General features: G+C 36.6%; 1 protein-coding gene across 9 annotated transcripts in view; it reads right to left on the bottom strand.

Moving 5' to 3' along the window:
- The window catches only part of RNF212B (ring finger protein 212B), a 57,940-nt gene that overhangs the window by 35,606 nt on the left and 1,168 nt on the right, over positions 1–21,166 (bottom strand). For 7 of the 9 annotated variants that reach the window (XR_012507577.1, XM_074365762.1, XM_074365760.1 and 4 more), the window contains exons 2-3: positions 20,707–20,783; positions 19,391–19,534 (exon numbers count right to left, since the gene is read on the bottom strand). Coding sequence is in view for 7 of the 9 variants with exons in the window: in XM_074365762.1 (XP_074221863.1) it covers positions 19,391–19,534; positions 20,707–20,714 (152 nt within the window). In the remaining 2 variants the exon portion in view is untranslated. Of the gene's footprint in view, positions 1–1,597; positions 1,734–19,390; positions 19,535–20,706; positions 20,784–21,166 lie in introns of those variants that run through there. The other 2 variants (XM_074365766.1, XM_074365767.1) reach the window with 2 other exon arrangements.

Consider the following 21,166-nt stretch of genomic DNA (forward strand, 5'->3'; position numbering starts at 1 on the left):
TTCCAATTGGATGTAAGGAAATACATAAACCTCTGAAGTTAAAAAAGCAAATTGCAGACTATGCTATACCATTTTTTTTCATTATAATAGCCATCTTTATTTGTAAAAATCCAGATATAAAATGTATTCTTTCAGTCTTTCTGAGTTTTCCTTTTTACAAAAACAAAAAGCCACATGAAAACCTTCCTCTCTGTCATTCCAACAGACCATGTTTCTCAGGCAGCCCTCCCCCGATACTGTTTTTGAAAAAGAAAAAATATACATATTTTTAAAAGTAACAGGACAACTATTATTTTTTTCAAATGGTGAGATTGTGTGTATTTGTGTGTGTGTGTATTGCCTTTACACTTTGTTTTCCAAGTTTTCTGGATTAATTCATGCACTAATTTGTAACTAGAAAAAAAATAAAAAAAAAGAAAAACATTTCTTTCTTTCCTAATAGTTTCCTGTGGTTTGGTAAGATGGAGCAAGGAGGCAGTGGACCAAATATAGAAGATGACATATTAGCCATTTGGGACACATTTTATCTAAGGGAAACATGGTTTTTGAATGATAATGTCTCAACCTGTTCACTTTTCCTTCTATTCTACAGAAACTCGGAAAAATACATCTAGAAGGGACCTTAAGAATCATCTAACGCTTTGCCCAATCCCATCATTTTTCAAAAGATATACCTGATGCTCACTGAAATTCAACGAAAAATTCAAAGTTCCGTCTTTAGGTAGTGGCAGCTTAAGGATTAGAACCCAAGTGTCCTCATTCCCTGTGTCTGGTTCTTGCTACTACATTACGTCTTTGTGTTAGACATGGCAACCGTACATCCTATATTTTATACCAGTACTGGTTCCATATAATATGTTAAAAACATAACTATGTAAATGTGACTTGGTAAGATTCTTAAATGAAGAAATTGACATATCAAAAATACATAGCAGGAGGTGGGTAATAGCTCAGTGGTAGAGCACATGCTTAGCCTGGGTTCAATCTCCACTACCTCCATAAAAACAAACAAACAAACAAAACAGAGCTGATACATACTGAACTGTAACTAGTTCATACGTTTAATTAATTCATGTTTAATTTCAAGAATATGCTATAAGAAGGCAATATTCACTAGTTTAACTTTGTTTAAAATTGGGGGAAAATCAAAACAAAGTAATTTCTTTTCACCCCTGAAATCTTTTCTTTAAAAAAGTTTTTAAGTGGTTTATGAAGACATTTGCTCAAAGAATGTTGCCTAGCTTGTGCCATACTTTAACACTGTCATCACATAAGGCCAAGGTTCGCGATAAAAACTTAAATAAACGTTTCAATGAGAAGACATTACACCGTCAGTGGCATGAGCTTCAGATTTCTGTTTGTCGCTCAGTTACACTAACTTCTACCAGAAAGTCTAAAGAACTACTGAAAATGTCCCAGTATATATGCCCTGGTTTGTTTAGGAGCAAGAACAATTTTAATCAAATGGGTTGACCACGAATGAACCTCTTAGGAGCGGTTAACAGAGTCTGTGAGGGCAAGATCGCCCGGTTTCTAAGGGTGATGGGGATTTAGCAGTCCCAAATTTACCACTAGCTCTTATTTAAATCCATCCTACCCGTTTGGCCGTCTTGATCCCAGAAAGCCTCGGATCTCACCGAAATCAACCAGTTCTCTTCAAGAGGTGGAAATGGCGGGAAAATACACAGCGAGCCTGCCACCAGGGAGCGGCAAGAGGCTGGGCGTGGTCCCTGACGGCTCGCGAGAGGAGTGGGCGGGGCCTGGGAGTGGGCAGGGTTGGAAGTGCGGCGGGGGCGAGGCGGGGGGCGGGGGCGAGGCGGGGGGCGGGGGCGAGGCGGGGGGCGGGGGCGAGGCGGGGGGCGGGGGCGAGGCGGGGGGCGGGGGCGAGGCGGGGGGCGGGGGCGAGGCGGGGGGCGGGGGCGGGGCGGGGCCGAGCGGGGCGAGGCGGGGCGGGCGAGGGAAGGTTACCTTTTCCTAATAGTCCAGTAAAATCTACCTCATTTAAGACTGGAAACAGGTAAGAAATATGCTCTAAGCCCATACATGTTACTGTGGAAACAAGGTGAAAACCTAAAGTGTTCTTGTAGACAATAACACAGTAGAAAAAATGTGGTCACAGAGCGGATGAAAACTTGAACATAATATTTCTAAGGAAATAAAGAAAATAATAGATGCTTTGAAAGAACAGCATAAATGAAAAATAGAAAAGCTAAAAAGTGATATGGATAGAGAACAGTCACATATTAAATGAGAACTAACCAGTCGCAGGAAAACAATTTTTAACTTTTTTCAGAAATTGAAAAAATGAGGGGGAAAAAAGCACATTTAAGGGCTGAAATGAGAATCGTTTTTCCAAAAAGAAAGAAAAATAAAGTAGTTTTCAAGAGAAAGTGATAGATATAGAAAACAAGCAAAAGAGATTTTACACACACACACACATTTATTCTCGTAAGGAAAACCAGAGCAATGTATCAGAAAAAATACTTGAAAAAAAATTTTGAGAAAATTTTCCTGAAATAAGACTTAGTCTACATATTGAAAAGGCATACAGTGTATAGGACAAAACTGACCCAAACAGTCAAAACCAAAAACATATTCAAGTAAAACGATTAGTCTTTAAAGATAAGGAAAAACCCCCTTGAGTATCCAGACAAAAAGTACTAGTCAGTCACTTACAAGGAGAAGAAAATTAGACTGGCATCAGATTTCTCTACAGCAGTTTTTATGCTGGAAACAATGAAACTGCATTTTAAGATTTTCAAAAAGAAAATATGATTCAAGAATTTTATATCCCTTTATCCTGTGTTCAGGTGCAAAGGCTGTTGACAAAAAAAGTGACTGTGAACTTTTCCTGAGGAAACCACTAAGTAACAGTTCTCAAATTCCTTGATATCAGAACTCCTTTACCTTTTAAAAAATATTGAAGACCCCCTCCCTACAGAGCTTTGATTTATGTGGATTGTACCTATCAATATTTGCCACGTGCAATTAAAACTGAGAAATTTTAAAATATTTATTTATTATTTCATTTGAAAATAATAATAAACCCATTAAATATTAACATAACCTATGAAAAATAAAAATATTTTCCTAAACGAATACAATTTAGTGAGAAGAGTGGCACTGTTTATGTTTTACAGTTTTATAATCTCTTACTATCTGAGCTAACAGAAAGCAGCTGGGGTTCACACATCTGCTTCTGCAATTACACTGTTACAGTATACCGTTTCGCTTGCAGTGTGTGTGAAGATCTGGATTCACCCAAATATGTAGTTGGAAAAGGGAGTAGTATTTTATTAGCTTATTTAGACACTTGTGAACATTTTTCTCTGGTACTACACTAAAATTCAAGAAATGGGAGTTTGTTAAAAGCCAGCTGCAGTGTGAGATCTGACATAATTTCGATAAGTGTATAATATTTTACAGTTAGATCAAACTGGTCATTTGAAAAATATTGGTTCACTGAGTGAAACACATTGACACATTTCATTATACATTATTAAATATTGATGTACTTCATTATAGAATATTTAAAAATCACTTTTGTTAATATCACTATCTCATCAGAAGAGTCTTTGAGTATTGGGAACTTCTCAGGCTCACAGTTGCAGATACAAGCTTCCCCAAATTCTAATTTTCATCTGAAAGCTTGAATTTTTTATCATTGGCAACAATACTGTTACTTCTTTCCCCTGAAGTGACAAGCTCATTTTGTTTATTTTTGAGAAAGTTTCTGCCAAATACCCAAAAGTGAATAACAAAAGTTTGTTAGTTGTTCTTTCAAGTAAAAATGGTGTTCCATAAAAAAGTGATTAGTTCAGTCCACAACTGAAACCATTGCATAAATGGTTTTCCTAAATATAATCTTAATTCTACTTAAATATTCTGGGTCATAGAAAAAGGAGGAAATTTTCAAAAAATTTTTATGAAATGAACTTAGAAAAAAATGATAACGATTGCACACATACAAGAAAACTACAGAACAATCTCACTTCTGAATATTGATGCAAAAATCTTAAATAAGATGCTAGCAAATAAAATCCAAAAACATACTTTAAAAAGTATACATTATGACCAAGTGATGTTCATTACAAAGGGGTTAATATTAGGAAGTCTATCAATGTAATATATTATAGTAATATTTCTAAGAGGAAATATCATATGTTCATCTCAACAGTTGCCAATAAAGCATTTGTCCTAATTTACATTACTCTGATTTAAAATCTCAATGAGGTAGGAATCAGTGGATACTTAATGTGATTAAAAGGCATGTACGTGTGTGTGTATGCAAAAGAGACAGCATGTTTTTTAAATGAAGAAACATTAGAGACATCCTTGCTAGTCAGGAATGAGACAAGAATACCACTACCATGTAACATGATATTAGAACATTAATTTAAAAGGATAAGAAAAAGTGGGGGGGAGATATGGCTCAGTGGTAGAATGCATGGTTAGCATGCATGAGGTCCTGGGTTCAATCCCCAGTACCTTGATTTAAAAAAAATTTTTTTAATTTAAAAAAGGAAATAAAAAATAAAAGGATAAGATATAAATGACTCTTTTAGCAGATTATATCATTGTATATCTGAAAAATCCAAGAGAATCAAGAGAAAAACTATTCTATTGTAAATAATTTTAAAATTTAGTAAAGTAACAAGTTTTAAAATTAACAAAAAGAAATACAGTAAACTTTCCATATTCAAATAGTAACCAGCTAGAAAATGCAATAGGGGAGAAGACTATTTAAAATAGAATCAAAGAGGATAAAATATTTAGGCCATAACTTATCGAAATATATATGAAGAAAACTTTAAAGCATTATTGAAAGAGACAAAAGTCAACATAAATAAAAAAGCAAGTCAACATCATGATGCTGGATAGAAAGAGTCAACATCATAATGATGTCAGTTTGCCCTAAGTTAATTTATAAATTTAACATGATAAAAAAATAGCTTGCTTTCTAGAGTTAAACAAATTGATTATAAAGTTCATATGGAAAATAACTAAACCAACAAGAATATTCAGGAAAACCCTGAACATCATCCAGGGTCATGTGGGTGGGAAGCTAGCCACACTCAACATTAAAACATATTGTAAATTCTCTATAAGTTAAAAATGTGCTATTGGTGCATGGATAAACATACAGACTAGTAAAATAGACTAGAAAGTCCAGAAATAGAACCATATAGATTTGGAATTTTTAATTTGTGATAAAGGTAAGGAACTCAGTGGGGGCGGGGTGGGATTGAGGGTTTTTGTGTTTTTCTAATTGAAGTATAGTCGGTTTACAATGTGTTAATTTCTAGTGTACAGCATATTCAGTTATATATATATTTCTTTTCATATTCCTTTTTATTATAGGCTATTACAAGGTATTGAATATAGTTCCCTGTGTACAGTAGGACCTTGTTGTTTATTTATTTCATATATAGCAGTTAGTATCTGCGAATCCCAAACTCCCAATTTATAGGGCAGGAGACCTATCTATTTTACACATAGTAGTTAGTATTTGCAGATTGAGTTTTTAATAAAGAGTTGAGACAACTAGATAGCCATTCGGAAAAATATAAAATTGGGTCTGTATCTTATACTGTTCACCAAGATAAATTTCAAATGGATTAGAAATCTAAGTATAAAAATGAAATATTCAAGTACTGGAAGAAAACATGGGTGAATACTATATAACTTAAGAGTAGAGGAAATCTTCCTAGTATCCAAAAATCTAAAAGCAATAAAAGAAAAGATTAATAAATTTGACTACATAAAAATATAAGATTTCCTCTTGGATGGGAAAATTTCTCTCTCGCTCTCTGTCTCTCTGTCTCTCACACACACAGAAAACCCACTATAGATGCAGTAAGAAACTAAGTGACAAACTGAGAAATAACATCATCAACTTGTATCACAAAGATCACAAAAGCTTTAATATACAAAGAACTTCTAAAAAGAGAAAGCCAATGACAATAGAAATTTCAGCAGAAGATATAAACAATTCACAGAAAAAAATTTTAATGGCCTTGAACATATTAAAGGATATTCAACCTCACTTGTAGTGGGATAAGCAAATAGAAACTCCATCAAAATACCACTTTCCATCTATCAGACTGGCAGAAATCCAAGTATTTTATAACATACTCTTTTGTCAAGGTTAGAGGGAAACATACACCCATATATTGCTGGTGAGAATGCTCAACAGTGCAAACACTCTAGTGAACGTGGCACTATCTAGGAAAATTACAGTTGTATTTATTTTTAATTCAGCAGTCCTACTTCCAGGAATCTGTCCCAAAGATGCATTGGCAAAAATATGAAATCACTTATGAACAAGGTTATTTTTTGCAAGTAGTGTTTATAACAGCAAAAGATTGATAACAACCTAAATGCTTTTTAGTGACAAATCACAGTTGAATATTATGCAGATATAAAGAGAAATGAGAAAGATCTTTATACACTGATATGAAGCAATTTCCAGAATTTACTGTTAAGTGAAAATAAAAGATGTAGAAGTTTACATAATATGTAATTTTGTTTTAGAGAGGGGAGATATAAATGTATATCAAAAAGAAACACTAGAAAATAAAACACAAATTACTGGAAAAAAGATTACCTATAGAGATGGGAAGAGAACATTGTAGAAGTGACAGTATGAAAGGAAGATTTTCCTGAATTTAACTTGCTATATAATTTTGTCTTTGGAAATATAATTGTTTTACATATCAAGAAATAGAATTAAAAAGCCATTCCTTGGGGGAAAGGATATAGCTCAGTGGTAGCATGCATGCTTAGTGTGCACGAGGTCTTGGGTTCAATCTCCAGTGCCTCCAATAAAAAATAAAATAAAATAAAAAAGATTCCTAAAAAGTGAGGACTGAAACCAATGAATTTAACTGTAATCAGACTGGTAACTTTTTAAACAAGTTTACTGAGATAGAATTGACATACAGTCAACTGTATATATTTAAAATGTACAATCTGATAAGTTTTGACATTTGTATACACCGTTGAAACAATCACTACAATAAAGATAGTGAATATATTCATCATCCCCAAAAGTTTCTTCATGCTCCTTTGTAAACCGTCCCTCCCAACCCTCCCCACACTTCTCTACCTGGGTAACACAGGTACTTCTAGCACTACGGATTAATCTGCATTTTCTAGAGGCTTATATAGAAGAATTGTATGCACTCTTTTTTGTCTGACTTCTTTCCTTCAGCATAATGATTTCAAGATCCATCCATATTGTTGCTTAATTCACTAATTCTTTCATTTTTGTTGCTGAGTAGTATTTTATCATATGGATAAGACACAATTCGTTTAGCCAGTCGTCTGTTGATAGACATTTAAGTTGTTTTCAGTTTGGAGATATAAAAAATAAAGTTGCTATAAATGTTCATGTATAAGTCTTTGTTTGGACATATACCTTCTTTTCTGTTGGGTAAATACCTAGAAGCTGACTGGCTAGATCATATAGTAGGTATGACAGGTATATGTTTAACTTTTGAAGAAACTGCCAAACTCTTCCAAAGTGATTTTATCATTTTCCATTCCCACAAGCAATGTATGAGAGTTCCAGGTTCTCCACATTATTGCGAGAACTTAGAATGTTCAGTCTTTTTATTTTTATTAATTCTAAAGATGTGTAGTAGTATCTCATTGTGGTTTAATTTTGTTTTCCTAATGACTAATAATGTTGAGTGTACTTTCATTTTTGTGTAGTATCGGTAAAATTTTTTTGCCCTTTTTTAGCTGGGGCTTTTTTTGTATTATTCAACTTTGAGAGTTTTACATATATTGTGAAGAAACTTCTCTATCAAGTATATGCCCAGTCTGTGGCTTGTCTTTTTCAGTCCTTTAATAGTGGGTTTTGGAGAGCAGAAAGTTTTTACTTTATTTATATATATATATATATATATTTTTTTTTTTTTACTGAACTATAGTTGATGTACAGTATTATATGTTACAGATGTACAACATAATGATTCAAAATTTTAAAGGTAACTTCATTTAGTTATTATAAAATATTGGCTATCTTCCCTGTATTGTACATATCATTGTAGTTTATGTTATACATAATAGTTTGTACCTCTTAATCCTCTATCCCTACATTTCCCATCCCCCCTTAAGTTTTTACTTTTTATGAAGTTTAATTTATCAATTTGTCCTTTAATAGAGCATGTTTTGGTGCCATATCTAAGACGTCTTTGCCTAACTTAAGGACAAAAGGATTTCCTTTCATATTTTCTTCTAAAATTCTTGAAATTTACACTTACAGTCTTGTATTTACTTTTAAGAATGATCCATTTTGAGTTAATTTTTCTATATGGTTTGAGATATGCATTAAAGTCCTTGTGTGCGTATGTCTTGTTTTGGTTTTGTTTTTGTTTTCTACATAAAGACATCCAATAGTTCCAGCACCATTTGTTGAAAAGATTGGCTTTTCTCAACTAAATAGCCTTTGTCAAAAATCAGCTGTCTTTAAGAAAACAATTCCATTTGCAATAGCATTAAAAAGAATAAAATACTTAGAAATAAATCTAACCATGGAGATGCAAGACTTGTACATGGAAAACTACTTAACAGTGTTGACAAATTTACCCAAAGTGATATACAGATTCTAATCCCTATCAAAACCCCAGTGGTGTTTTTTACAGAAATTGAAAAACCCATCCTAAAATTCATATGGAATTTCAAGGGAGCCAGAATAGCCAAAACAACTTTGAAAAGAAGAATAAAGTTGGAGGACTCACATTTCTCCATTTTGAAACTAACCACACAAAACTACCATTGCCACACAAAACTACTACTTATGCCAGACAGTGTGGTGCTGGCATAAGTATAGACATACAGAGCATTGGAGTAGAACTGAGAATCCAGAAATAAACTCTCACGTCTATGGTCAGTTGATTTTCAACCAGGATGCCAAGGCTGTTCAATGGGGGAAAGAACAGTCTGTTCAACAAATAGTGCAAGAAAAACTGAATATCCACATGAAAAAGAATAAAGTTGGAAATTTACCTTACACTATGTACAAAAATTAACTAAAAAAGGAACTAAATGTAAAAGCAAAAACTATAAAATTCCTGGAAGAAAATATAGGGACCAATCTTAATAACTTTGAATTTGGCAGTGGTTTCTAAATATGAAGAAAGTACAGACAATAAAAGAAAAAATGGATAAAAGGGCTTCATTGATATTAAAACTTTTTGTGCATCCAAGGACACTACCAAAAGAGTAAAAAGGCAACCCACAGAATGGGAGAATATAATTGCAAATCATATATCTGATATATACAAGGAACTCCTACAACTCAACAACAGAGAGACAAACAACTCAGTTAAAAAATAGGCAAAGAACTTGAATAGACATTTGTACAAAGAAGACAGATGGCCAACAGACACACAGAAATATGCTCAATATCATTTCTCAATAAGGAAATGAAAATCAAAACCACAATGAGTTACCACTTCACACTTATAAAGATGGATATAATTTTTTTAAGAAGACAATAATGTTGGGGAAGATGCAGAGAAATTGGAACCCTTGTACATTGTTAGTGGGAATGTACAATTATGCCTTTGTTGTGGAAAATTTTGTGGTTCTTCAGAAAGTTAAACATAGAAGTACCCTACCATATGACCTAGCAATTCCACTCCTATATACCCAAAAGAATTGAAAACAAGGATTTAAATACTCATACATTAATGTTCACAATATTGATGGAGCATTATTCATAATAAGCAAAAGATGGAAACAATCCAAGTGTTCATCAACAGATGAATGGATAAACAATGTGGCATACACATACAATGGAATATTATTCAGCCATAAAAAGGAGTGAAGTTCTGATACACGGGACACCACGAATGAACCTTGGAAACATTATTATAAATGAAGTAAGCCAGACACAAAAGAACAAATATTATGTGATTCCATTTACATGAAATATATAGAATAGTCAAATTCACAGAGACAGAAAATAGATGAGAGGTTAACAGAGACTAGGAGAGAGTATAGGAGTTGTTGATTAATGGGTACAGAATTTCTGTTAGAGGTGATGAAAAATTATGGAACTAAAGGTGATGGTTGCACAACACTGTGATGCCACCATGTAGAAATGACTACCACTTGGTTAAGGCAGTGTTTTCCAGGTTTCTCCACTTTAAAGTTCATGTTTTCCCCTTTCTGTATTCTTTGGAAGCAAGACAAGTCTAGCCTACCCTCAAAGAGAGCAAGAAGTGGTTAAGCACCACCTCTTGTAAAGAAGAGTATCTCCATACTTTACTTGTAATTCTTATTTCTACTCCACCATTTAGTTATGTGTTCAGTCATTTATTTATATCAGTATGGACTCAAGTACATTTATTTTATACTTTGGATTATAATCTAATGTTACATTATTTGTTACTCAAATTATTCCATTTGGCCATTGGGGAGCTCTTTCAGGTTGACTCCTACATCTCTTCAAAATTTTAAACACTTCCTTCCATTTTTGGTACCAGATGCTCCAGACTTATTTTGTATTCTCTTTGCCCCAGCTCTAAAATTAGACATTTCTCTGAGGATCCTTGGTTGCCTTTATTGGAGAATGGTATTTTGAAACCACAATTTGGGCATAGGTACCCTCATTGCTATGGGAATGTCATTGCTTCCAGGCCCTCTCAGTGGACAGAACTAGGTAACATGTTATGTATACTAACTCATGGATACACTTATCTATCAGTGTTTCTGTCTCTTTATCTGTACGTATATTAAGCTAAACATGAGTTCATATTGATGTCTACGACTCTAATCCAGTACCACATCGTTCATTCCAGCCTTCCCTTCTTGCTTTCTCCCCCTCTTCTCTTTCTGACAGTGGAGAACTCTGGCTTCCAACACCCATTATACATTTACTTATTTGATCAACCCCAGTATACATGTAAAGAAGGTCTTTAAGAACTCCGATATCAAAGAATTATCATTGTTAGTTTTGATATTGACCTTGTAGTGAGAAAATGTCCATATTTTAAAGAGATGCTTACTGAGATATGTAGGATGGAATGATGACTGGGATTTTCTTTAAAATTCAGCGAAGAAGACAAAAGAAATGGAGAAAAGGACAGATAAAGCAAAGATTTTGATTCTGATCATTGTAGAATGTGGATAGTGATTCTGCGATATGAGAATTTATAGTACTCCTCTCTCTACTTTTGAGTAGACTATGCAAAATGTTTTATTAGTTTTCAATTATGTTTATTTTTGATGGGAAAATTATTTACTTAGTGAAAATTCAAAAGTTATCAAAAGACACGCAATGAAAAATTAGTCTTTCTTTTTTCCATTCCCAGCCAAATTCTCATTTCTAAAGGTCATTAAAAGTGCTAGTTCTTGTTTATCTGTCTACATATCATTTATGTAGCTACAAATATATGCATATATATACATTCCATTTCCCCACACACAAATGGTAGTATACTTTATATTCTGTCCTATACCCTTCTAAAAATCATTTAATTTTATAAATTCAGACCTACAAAAAAGTGCAAATAGAGAATTCCTGTTTATTTTAATCCAGATTCCCCAAATGTTAACATTTTACCACGTTGGCTTTGATATTCTATTAATATTTCTTCTGTTCCACTTGAGAATAAGTCGCAGACATAATGCCCTATTACCCCTAAATATTTCAATGTGCAATTCTCATAAACAAAGACATTCTCTTCCATAAACATGGTACCATTATCAAAATCAAGGAATTAACATTGATATGGTACTATTGTCTAATCTAGAAACCTTATTCAAATTTCACCAGTTGTCCCACAAATGTCCTTTATAGAAAGAGAAAATAATGTTTTTTTTTAATCCAGGCTCATATGTTGCATTTAGTTGTCCATTAAAAAAAAAAATGAAAACACAAGTTTATAAATTGGAAAGTAAAAGCCCGTCACCCCGACCCTATTCTCCAAAGATAAACATGGTAGAGAGCCTTTCTGTAAATCATTCCAGAATTTCTTTCGGCATATATACCAACACACAACACACATATGTTATACACATTTAAAGAAAAATATGATATTATGCATAATATCTATAATTCAGTTTTAGTTAATATTTCATTTTTATTTTTATCCAGCATTATTTTAAAGGTTGCGTGCTTTGATTAGTTACACCTTAAGTAGTCAACCCCGTATTGATGGTATATAGAGTGTGTCCAATTTTTAACTATTGCAGAAACATGCTGTAATAAATATCTTTATTCATTTGTCTTTAAGCACTATGCAATTATTTCTACAAGTAATTTTCTAGACATACAAGTGTTCATGGAGCATATATATTTTATAAATATACCTTGAATCCATCATCTTTCCATTTTTACCCCTCTTGCTTTCTTTTAGTTCCTATTTAATCCTTGTTTTGACTACTCTAATCACCCCCTAACTGCTCTCTGCCTCCAGATTTGCTCAATCCATTCCGTCCTACTAATGCTGCCAGATCCAATCACTGTTCTGCTTAAAACTGCCCAACACTTTCAAGACAATTTACTGAGTATGGCACTAAAGCTCTTTGTGATTCTACATTTCTTTTTGCATCTCTCAGTGTTTGGTCAAGAGCATGGCACACTTCCATCACATTGAATTTAAATCACACTCTCACTGGTGTGCCTTTCAGGCAAGCTGTTTCCTTTACTTGGTGTATTCTCTGGATTAACTTCTACTCGTCCTTCCAGACTCAGCTCAGAAATCACTTTCTCCAGATGCCTAGGAAATTATCAAGGAGAATCTTACCTTGCTTCAAGACACCCTTTAGCACACTCATACAGGAAACACATCTCATTGGGAAAAGAGAAATTTAGGAATAAAATGAAAAAGATTGGTGGTTCGTACCACTAGGTACTATAGGAGAAGGATCCATCTGGTAATTAACAACAACATCAATATCAACAAATATTTCCTAAGCAAATGCCAGGAACCAAGCACTATTCTGGCCCCTGAGGATATAGCAAGGGAGAGGTCTTGGCTCTCTTGGAATCTGCATTCTCCTGTGGTACTGGTGGGACAATTTTATCTAAGCTCCTACTCTATCCCAGGCACAGATCTAGGTGGGGATGAGGGTGGACTACAAAGACATAAGAAATATTATCTGTCCCTTCAAAAAGCCTGTGACCTAATAGCAATCCAAATGTATATACAATAACACACTCTACAAAGCTGAATATATGGCCATTTCAAAGACATCCATTCACACAGTCAACAAATGTTACTGAACATCTATCTTATGTATCAACTGCACATGGTAACAGATATGGCCCTTTCCTTCAAGGCACTTCCACTATAGTAGGAGATAAAGACTTCTAAAAAGTTCTTACAACACAACATTGTAAAATGACTATAACTCAATAAAAAAAGTTTTAAAAAATTCTTACAAATAAATATATAATCATTAAGTACTGTCACATAAGACAAAACACCAGTAACTATGATAGCACATAGTTTGAGAAGGCTTCCCTGAGGAAGTAAGGAATGCTGTGAGGACCCAGAGAAAGACAGATCAGTTCAATTTGGGCAGGTCTCCTAGAGGAATGGGTATTTGAATGAGCCTTAAATGATGTGAAAGTTTTATCCTGCAGAAGTGGAGTTGGGGAGGTATTCCAGGCAGAGGAAAAGCATCAATAAACACATTAACATGCAAAAATACAGGCTGGTCCAGTGTGGCTAAAGGGGCACCAAGAGGGATGGTGAGGAAAAGAAGATATTATGGGGAAAAAGCCAGAGAGATGGATTGATGCCTTTATATAAGAGTTCAGACTATTTGCTAAGCTAGTGTTTCCCCCAACCAACAGGCATAACTATCTGAACTGGAATCTCAGAGGGAATTTTGTGGGCAAAATGAAGATTGGCCATTGCATGAAGTTGCCACCAGAGGGTACCATAGGAGAAGGTCTACCTGAGCACTTCCCTGTGGCCAGTATATATTTTTTTAAATTCTTCTGGTGATTGTGGTGCTCACTCAGCCAGCCTTAGGGACCACTGCTTTATACAGTGGAGAACCATCAGAGGCTCATGAGCAGGATGGAAACATGATCAGCCCCTTGTTTTATAAAACACAACTTTGGGGACAGAAATGAAGGGATGGAAGGTCACAGACAGGATCATTAATTGGTAGGCTACTGCAGTGACTCAGGAGAGAGGTGAATAGTTCTGGCATAAGGCAGCACTATGGGATAGAAAGAAGACAGCTGTGAGACAACTTTCAGATGTAAAACCAACAGTTTAAACAGATATGGTTGGGGGTCCCCAGAGAAAGAGAACCAGGCATAGCTTTCTTGACATAAAAGAAGCCGCTTTAGCCATTTTTGATCTAAGCCTGGCCACAATGCTTGCCCTTGAACAGGTCTCAGTAATTAATGTTCTAAAGGGAAGTAAGGGGATGCAGGAGGAAAGGAAAATCAGTCAAGAAATGGTAGTTCAGCCATAAAACACAGTCCTATTTTCTCCTCAAGGGATACACCTAACAATCTGACACACGTCTTTGAGTTCTGCAGGAACTATGGCCCCCATCCAGGCAGAGAAGGGAATGATGATGTTGACCTTTGGGACTTCAGTCAGCTAAAGCTTGGACTCTGTCGACATTTGCCCCAATTCTTAACCTGACTTCTCCTTTGCTCAAGCCCCTTCCTGAATATGAATGTACCCTCCCTTAGCTTAAAACTTCTCCGACGTTGCTGTTGGGGAGACACTGCTTTGGGAAAGATCCCTAGTGTTCTCCTTACTTGCTGCAAGTTACAGATTCTTCTCTTTTATCTCTGGCTTGGTTGTGTTTTTTGGCTCGACACCCACCAAAGGCAAATCCAGCTTTCAGGTAACAGCAGGACTTGGTGATGGCAGATAACAGGAATTGGATATGGGGCTGAAAATGGAGAAGGAGGGAAAAGATGACGGTCTCAGGCCTGGGTCATTGAGAGCATGGAGCTATGACAGGAGGCTACTATGGCCATGGCTGGAAATGGGGAACAGGAGTTTGGTTTTGTCTGGGGAAATGGGAGGAATTTGGTTTTGAGTCCAGTGAATGATATGACCTAATGGGGCCAATACCTGGCCTCAGAGTTAGGTCCTATTTCTCTGAGTATAGGAATTGTAATTTGGCGGACGTTTTCTTCTGCTCCTTGCATCATCTGTTTGTTATTGTCTATGGCTTTCATGCTGAGTTTTCCTCCAATATCCAGTGATACTTTGTTGGGGAGTCCAGGTTCAGGAAAGCTGGTGGTGTAAGCAGTCTGTGTCCAAAGACCAGAGAACAGGGGGATCCAGTAATTAAAATCCCAATCTGAGGGGTAGACAAGAGGAGATTAGATGTCCCAACTCAAGCAGGTAGATAGGAAGCAGAAAGGGGTGAATCTCCTCCTTTCTTTGCCTTTGGCCTATTCAGGCCCTCAACAGGTTGGATGATGCTAGCTCATGTGGAGGAGGACAATTTACTTTGTTGAGCCCACCGACTCACATGCTAATCTCATCCAGAAATACCCTCACAGACACACCCAGAAATAATGTTTAATCTGGACACCCTGTGGCCAGTCAAGTTGACACAGAAAATTAATCATCACAGTGAGGAGGGTAATAGCTCAAGTGGTAGAGCTCACGCTTAGCATGCATGGGATCCTGAGTTCAATCCCCAGTACCTCTTCCAAATATAAATTTATTGAATTCCTTCTATATGCCAAGTATTGTTCTGGGCATAAAGGAGACAATGGTGGAGAAACAAGCAAAGGTTGTATATTTGTCACTACTGTCGATGAAAAATTAATCAGTTGATCTAAGAAAGAAATGGAAAATTTTATTTGGCCAAATTTGAGAATTATAGCCCAGGAAGAGCATCTCAGATGCTCTTGGTCTTTATGGTTGAGCAGGTATTCCTGCCAATGAAGACCGTTTGGTTGATGCATAAGGCAGATAAACCATGCACAGTGCAGGGAGAGAGGTGGCCAAAGGCACAGGAGAATTTTTTTATGTTTAAATCTTTCTTGTCTCGCCATAAAATATGAATTATATTTCACATTATGGAAAAATTTAAACATATACAAAACTAGAGAAGACAGTATGACTCCTATCTGCCCCTCGCCCAACTTAAACAAGATCAACTCATAGCTTTCTTTCAATAATACACTACCTCTCCATTCTGCCCTTTATATTATTTTGAGGCAAATCCAAGACATCAAGTTATTTCATCCATAAATACAAGGGCATATGCCTCTAAAAGGTAAATATTCTTTAATTATAACCATAATATCATTCCCCACCTAAAGAACCCCAAAATCCAATAATCTAGAGCTTATATTTTAACAGGGGAAACAAACAAGGAGCAAACAAGTAAACAAACAAATAATGTCAGGTAATAGTGGCAAAAAAATAAGGTCCAGGTGATAGGATAAAGACTCGTTTTCTACTGGGTGGTCAGAGAAATCCCCCGCAAGGTGACATTTGCTGAGAGGTGCAAAACATGAGGAAGCAAAGGAAGATTCTTCCTCACAGAGGCTCCAGCTTGTGCAAAGGCCTGAGGCAGAGCTCAGTGTTCAAGGAACAGGACCGGGGCCTAGGAGTCTGGGAGGACTAAGTGGCCAAAAGAGTGAAGGATATAATTTTGGAGTGGTCACCAGAGGCCGTGAGAAAGACGACTTCAGATTTAATTCTAATGAGATGTGATGGGCAGCCACTGGAGGATTTTGAGCAAGGGAATGAGATGACCTGATTCATGATTTTAAAGGATCATTCTGGTTGCTGTGTTGAGAATGGTGTGTAGGAGAACAATTTAGGAGGACAAGCATCGAAGCAGGGAGCCTGGTTAGAAGGCTACTGGGATGCCACGTTGTAAACTGACTATACTTCAGTTTAAAAAAAAGGAAAAACCCTAACACTAAACTAGAAAAGGAAGAAAGGAAGAAAGGAAGGAAGGAAGGAAGGAAGGAAGGAAGGAAGGAAGGAAGGAAGGAAGGAAGGAAGGAAGAAGGAAAGAAAGAAAAGGACTATCAAAATAGATTCCAGGGAACAGCTGATGAGGAGGTGGTAATGACCTAGGGTGATAGCAGTGAAGACGATAAGAAGTGAGTCATTTCTAGATAAGTTTAAATCAACGGGTAACAGGACTGGCTGATAAACCGAAAGCAGAGAAAAAGATAAGCCAAGGTTAACTCCAAGATATCTGACCTGACAAAAGAGTACCATTTACTAATGTGGAAAATACTGGAGGAAGAGCAGGTTTGGAGGGGCACGCAGGCACTGGACATGTTAATGTGAGATGCCTATTAAACATCCAAACAGAGGCATCAAATAGACAGATAGCTAACTCTACAGTTTCTGGGAGAGATGAGATCTGGGTCTATAAATTTGGGAAATATCAGTGTGTAGGTGCTACTGAAAGTCATAGGACAGGATGAGATCACCCATGTAGTGAGGGAGGCTAGCGGGGAGGCTGGGAAGATAAAAGGATCCAGCTAAGGAGCCTGAGAAGAGGCCAGTGAGGTAGGGGAAAGCCAGAAGAGGGGATCCTAGGAGCCAAGGCTGCTGTGAGATCAATAAGATGAAGACTGAGAAATGCCTGCTAAATTGGACCATGTGGTGGCTACTGGTGACCTTGACAAGAATGGATTCATCTCGGGGATAGGGACAAAAGCATAAGTGTAGTGGATTCAAGCATGAATGGAGATGAAGAGGTGAAACAGGGCAGCAGAGAAGCTGGGTGGCAGCTGAAAAGAGGAGTAACGTCAAGGGAGGTTCTGTTAAGTTTTGTTTTATGTTTTTGTTTTTGTTTTTGTTTTTAACGAGTTATTACAGCACTTTGCATGCTGATAGGAATAATCCAGTAGAGAGTGAAAAACTGATGATGCAGCAGAGAAAGGAATAATGGCAGGAACAAAGTTCCTGAGTAGGTAAGAAAAGACAGGGAAGTTAACGCAGAAGTCAGGGAAATGCACGGGAGCTCGCACAGCACATCCGCTTCTATGGGAGGGAAGGTCAAGTACGTGTGGAAAGCTATAGGCAGATGGACGCGTTAAATTGCTGGATGATGTGGACATTCTCTTCTGCCTATTTCTGTTTTCTCCATGAAACAGTAGGCAAGGATGGCAACTGAAGTGAGGGTTGAAGGGATGGTGTTGATTTGCAGAGAGCAGAAGATGAGTGAAGAGTCAAAGACGACAGGACTGCGGCAGGATTGCCAGGCAGTGTTGAGGGCCTCTATGTGGAATGAACAAGTGAAACCTGTGATAGTATCTTCTCTTTCTACCATCCAGTCCCCCTCCAGGCACTGAGAACTAAGTCTTGCTACAATAAGTTGGCACATCAGTCCATCAGCTATCATGTAATTTACCTGTTTTTATGCACTAATATAATAACCTTTCATTCATTCAATCGTATTTATCGAGTGTCAGGCACCACTAGGTACTGGGGTTAGAGCAGTGAACAAAATAAACCTCTGACCTCAGGGAACTTATCTTCCATATCTTAAAAGACAGGAGCCCTCATCTTTGGTAAACACAAATCCTCAGTGAAAAACAATTAGGAGGTGGAAGTTTCCATATTTAAGTACTCAGAACTGGAGTCATCTAAGTTTAAATCAAGAATACCAAGGCTCAGGACAGATGGCCGAGTAAAGGAGTGAAGGACATGCAGCCTGCCTCAGGGAATGCATCTTTATTTCTTTCCCACTAGTGCTGGGCAGGCTTCGTGGAATCCAGCCAAGTGCAGCAGACAGAAGAATAATCTGCTGGAATTTCTGTCTTTAGTGTCAGAGCAAGGATTCATCATTATCTCAGAAGAGCATGAATTAATTGACCATCATAACAAAACCTGGTCTGCTCCATCCAGTTTCTCAGTTTCTCAGGACTACATAAATCCTAGAAGATACAACCTCCATAATTTACAAATATGTTCAAAAGGCAAACAGAGCATACCCTAAAAGGGGCTTGTTATCTGAGGGCACCTCCTCGTTTCATCTTCTTTTCTTTCTTTCTTGTTTTGGCCTTTTCTTTCTTATTTCCTTCTTCTTCGCTCACTCGTTTTCATCTGCCTTCCATTTTTAATGAAATAAAGGCTCTTAGTACCACTAGCTCAGGAAGCCACTGTTTGACTACAGGCAGTAGTCACTGAGACTCTAGGAAGAAAGTTAGCTTTAAATGAAATTGGTATTTCCTTCTGACTCTGGCAGGTAGTTGGGAGAAGACGAGTGGGGTGGGAGCATGGACTGTGAGCTCCCTCCAGAGAAGAGGGAGGATTTGAGTCCTCTGTTAGTGACTCAGACCTCACAGCTCTGTTACGAAGAACAAGAATAAAGTGCCTGTCTATTGGGTCCAGAAAAAAAATCAAGAATGGAGTGAACGTGTTTCATGCTCTACTTCTTTTCATTAACAGATACTTCTTACCTGTTGTTTCCAAAAGGGACTATAATCGAAACATGACGGCGTTTTTGTTCCACTATTATACATGTAGCATGTCCCCATGCCACGTCCCACTTTGTGCAGTAGATGTCAGCCTCGCACAGCCTTTCTCTTCCTAAGTGCAGATGGCTAAGAAAAAAAATCCTTGTACTCACTCTTTTCCTGGTTAAAAAGACCAATTTTTTTCATCTTAAGCACAAAAAACAACAGTAAACCATCACCCGGATATTGGAAACAGAGTTGCACTAAATTGCTTGGAAACTGGCCAAACCAAGGACTGTGGAAAGGGGTGACAAATGTTGTGGAGAGGGGCAGATTACGTCCTGTGGGTCTCACTGGACAGATGTTTGGTGTGGCATCAATGTGGGTCCCTAAAAGCACGTTACGACACCTACTCAAGAAGATGTGGACATGGCCCCGATCAAAGGTCTTCTGTTTCCCTCAGGAGAAAGAAATTGAGGCATCAGCAAGTAGTATCCTGGGAGAAGCTCTCAATATAAACCACTGATATCCTGTTGCTCCAGGAGTAGATTAAGTATCTTATCTGGCCCTCAGGTAAGATATTTCTCTGAGCCTCAGCTTCCTAATCTTTTTTTTAAATTTTAAAGTAAATTAATTTAATTATTATTATTTTCCCTTAACAGAGGCACTGGGGATTGAACCCAGGACCTCGTGCATACCAAGCATGTGCTCTTCCACTGAGCTTCTACTCCTAGTCTTTAAAATTGGAAAGAATGACAGCCTAGTCTACCAAAAGTGCTTAATGAGGGGAAGAAATTGAAATATTGTGCATAAAAAAGTTTGTAGACTATAGTGTACTATTTACATGTAGACAATAGAATAAAAATTATAAAGGAAAATGTAGAATAAATTCATGAATAAAAAAGAATCCAGTGCTCAAAGTTTAATAAATTTCAGTTAATTATTTCTATAGATTTTTCTCATCATATCACACAAAGATTTTTCTTTCTCTCCTGTGTTCAACATTAGCCACATGGAATTTTGACATACTTAGGATTTATTTCACAAAAAGATCCCAACCTGAAGGGAGCTGTATGATTTGAATAAATGGTCCTGCTGAAGGAGGGGCGGAGATTCCTTTTCCAGTGTTTACATTGTACCATTAATAGACAATTATAAGCCACTTATAAACTCCATGTGCTAAAGAAATAGAAATATCAATCTTCAATAACCCTTTGTTTCCAACTGGGTGTGTTAATACCATTGCATCTCAGAGTTGTCTTTGATCTCATAACCCCCCTTAGCGTCTTAGTTCATAAATTGAGATGACTAAAGCTTACCGTGTCATGGTCAGTTTGCACTGGTTTTGGGAAGAGGCCTCAAATGCATCACCTTCATGCTTTATCTCGTTTCAAACCTACATCATTTAAATTAGAAATACAAACATTACTGAAGGAACTCCTGTTTGAGAGTAGAAAGATTATTTGTTTTATACTTTGATGTTGAAATTTGAGAAGTCTTCCAATCAGATTGTTGACGTTTTCTGATGTTGTCAGGAAAGGCCAAAAGCCGTTCAAAATTTTTTCATTTCCCATGACTCATCCCCTCCCATGGAGTTTTGTGCTATATATTCCCTGCCTTGTCTGTTCTTTTTGTTAAAAATCCTTTTTACGTCACCAGCTCCCTTTTTTTTTTTTTTTTTTTTTTTTTTTTTTTTTTTTTTTTTTTTTTTTTTTGCTGAGGCTTTCACTTTGCTGTATCTTGAATTTGAAGAACTAGAAGAAGAGGTTGAACTCCTAA

The sequence above is a fragment of the Camelus bactrianus genome, chromosome 6 (assembly GCF_048773025.1).
Source record: "Camelus bactrianus isolate YW-2024 breed Bactrian camel chromosome 6, ASM4877302v1, whole genome shotgun sequence".
NCBI classification, from domain to species: Eukaryota; Metazoa; Chordata; class Mammalia; order Artiodactyla; family Camelidae; genus Camelus; species Camelus bactrianus.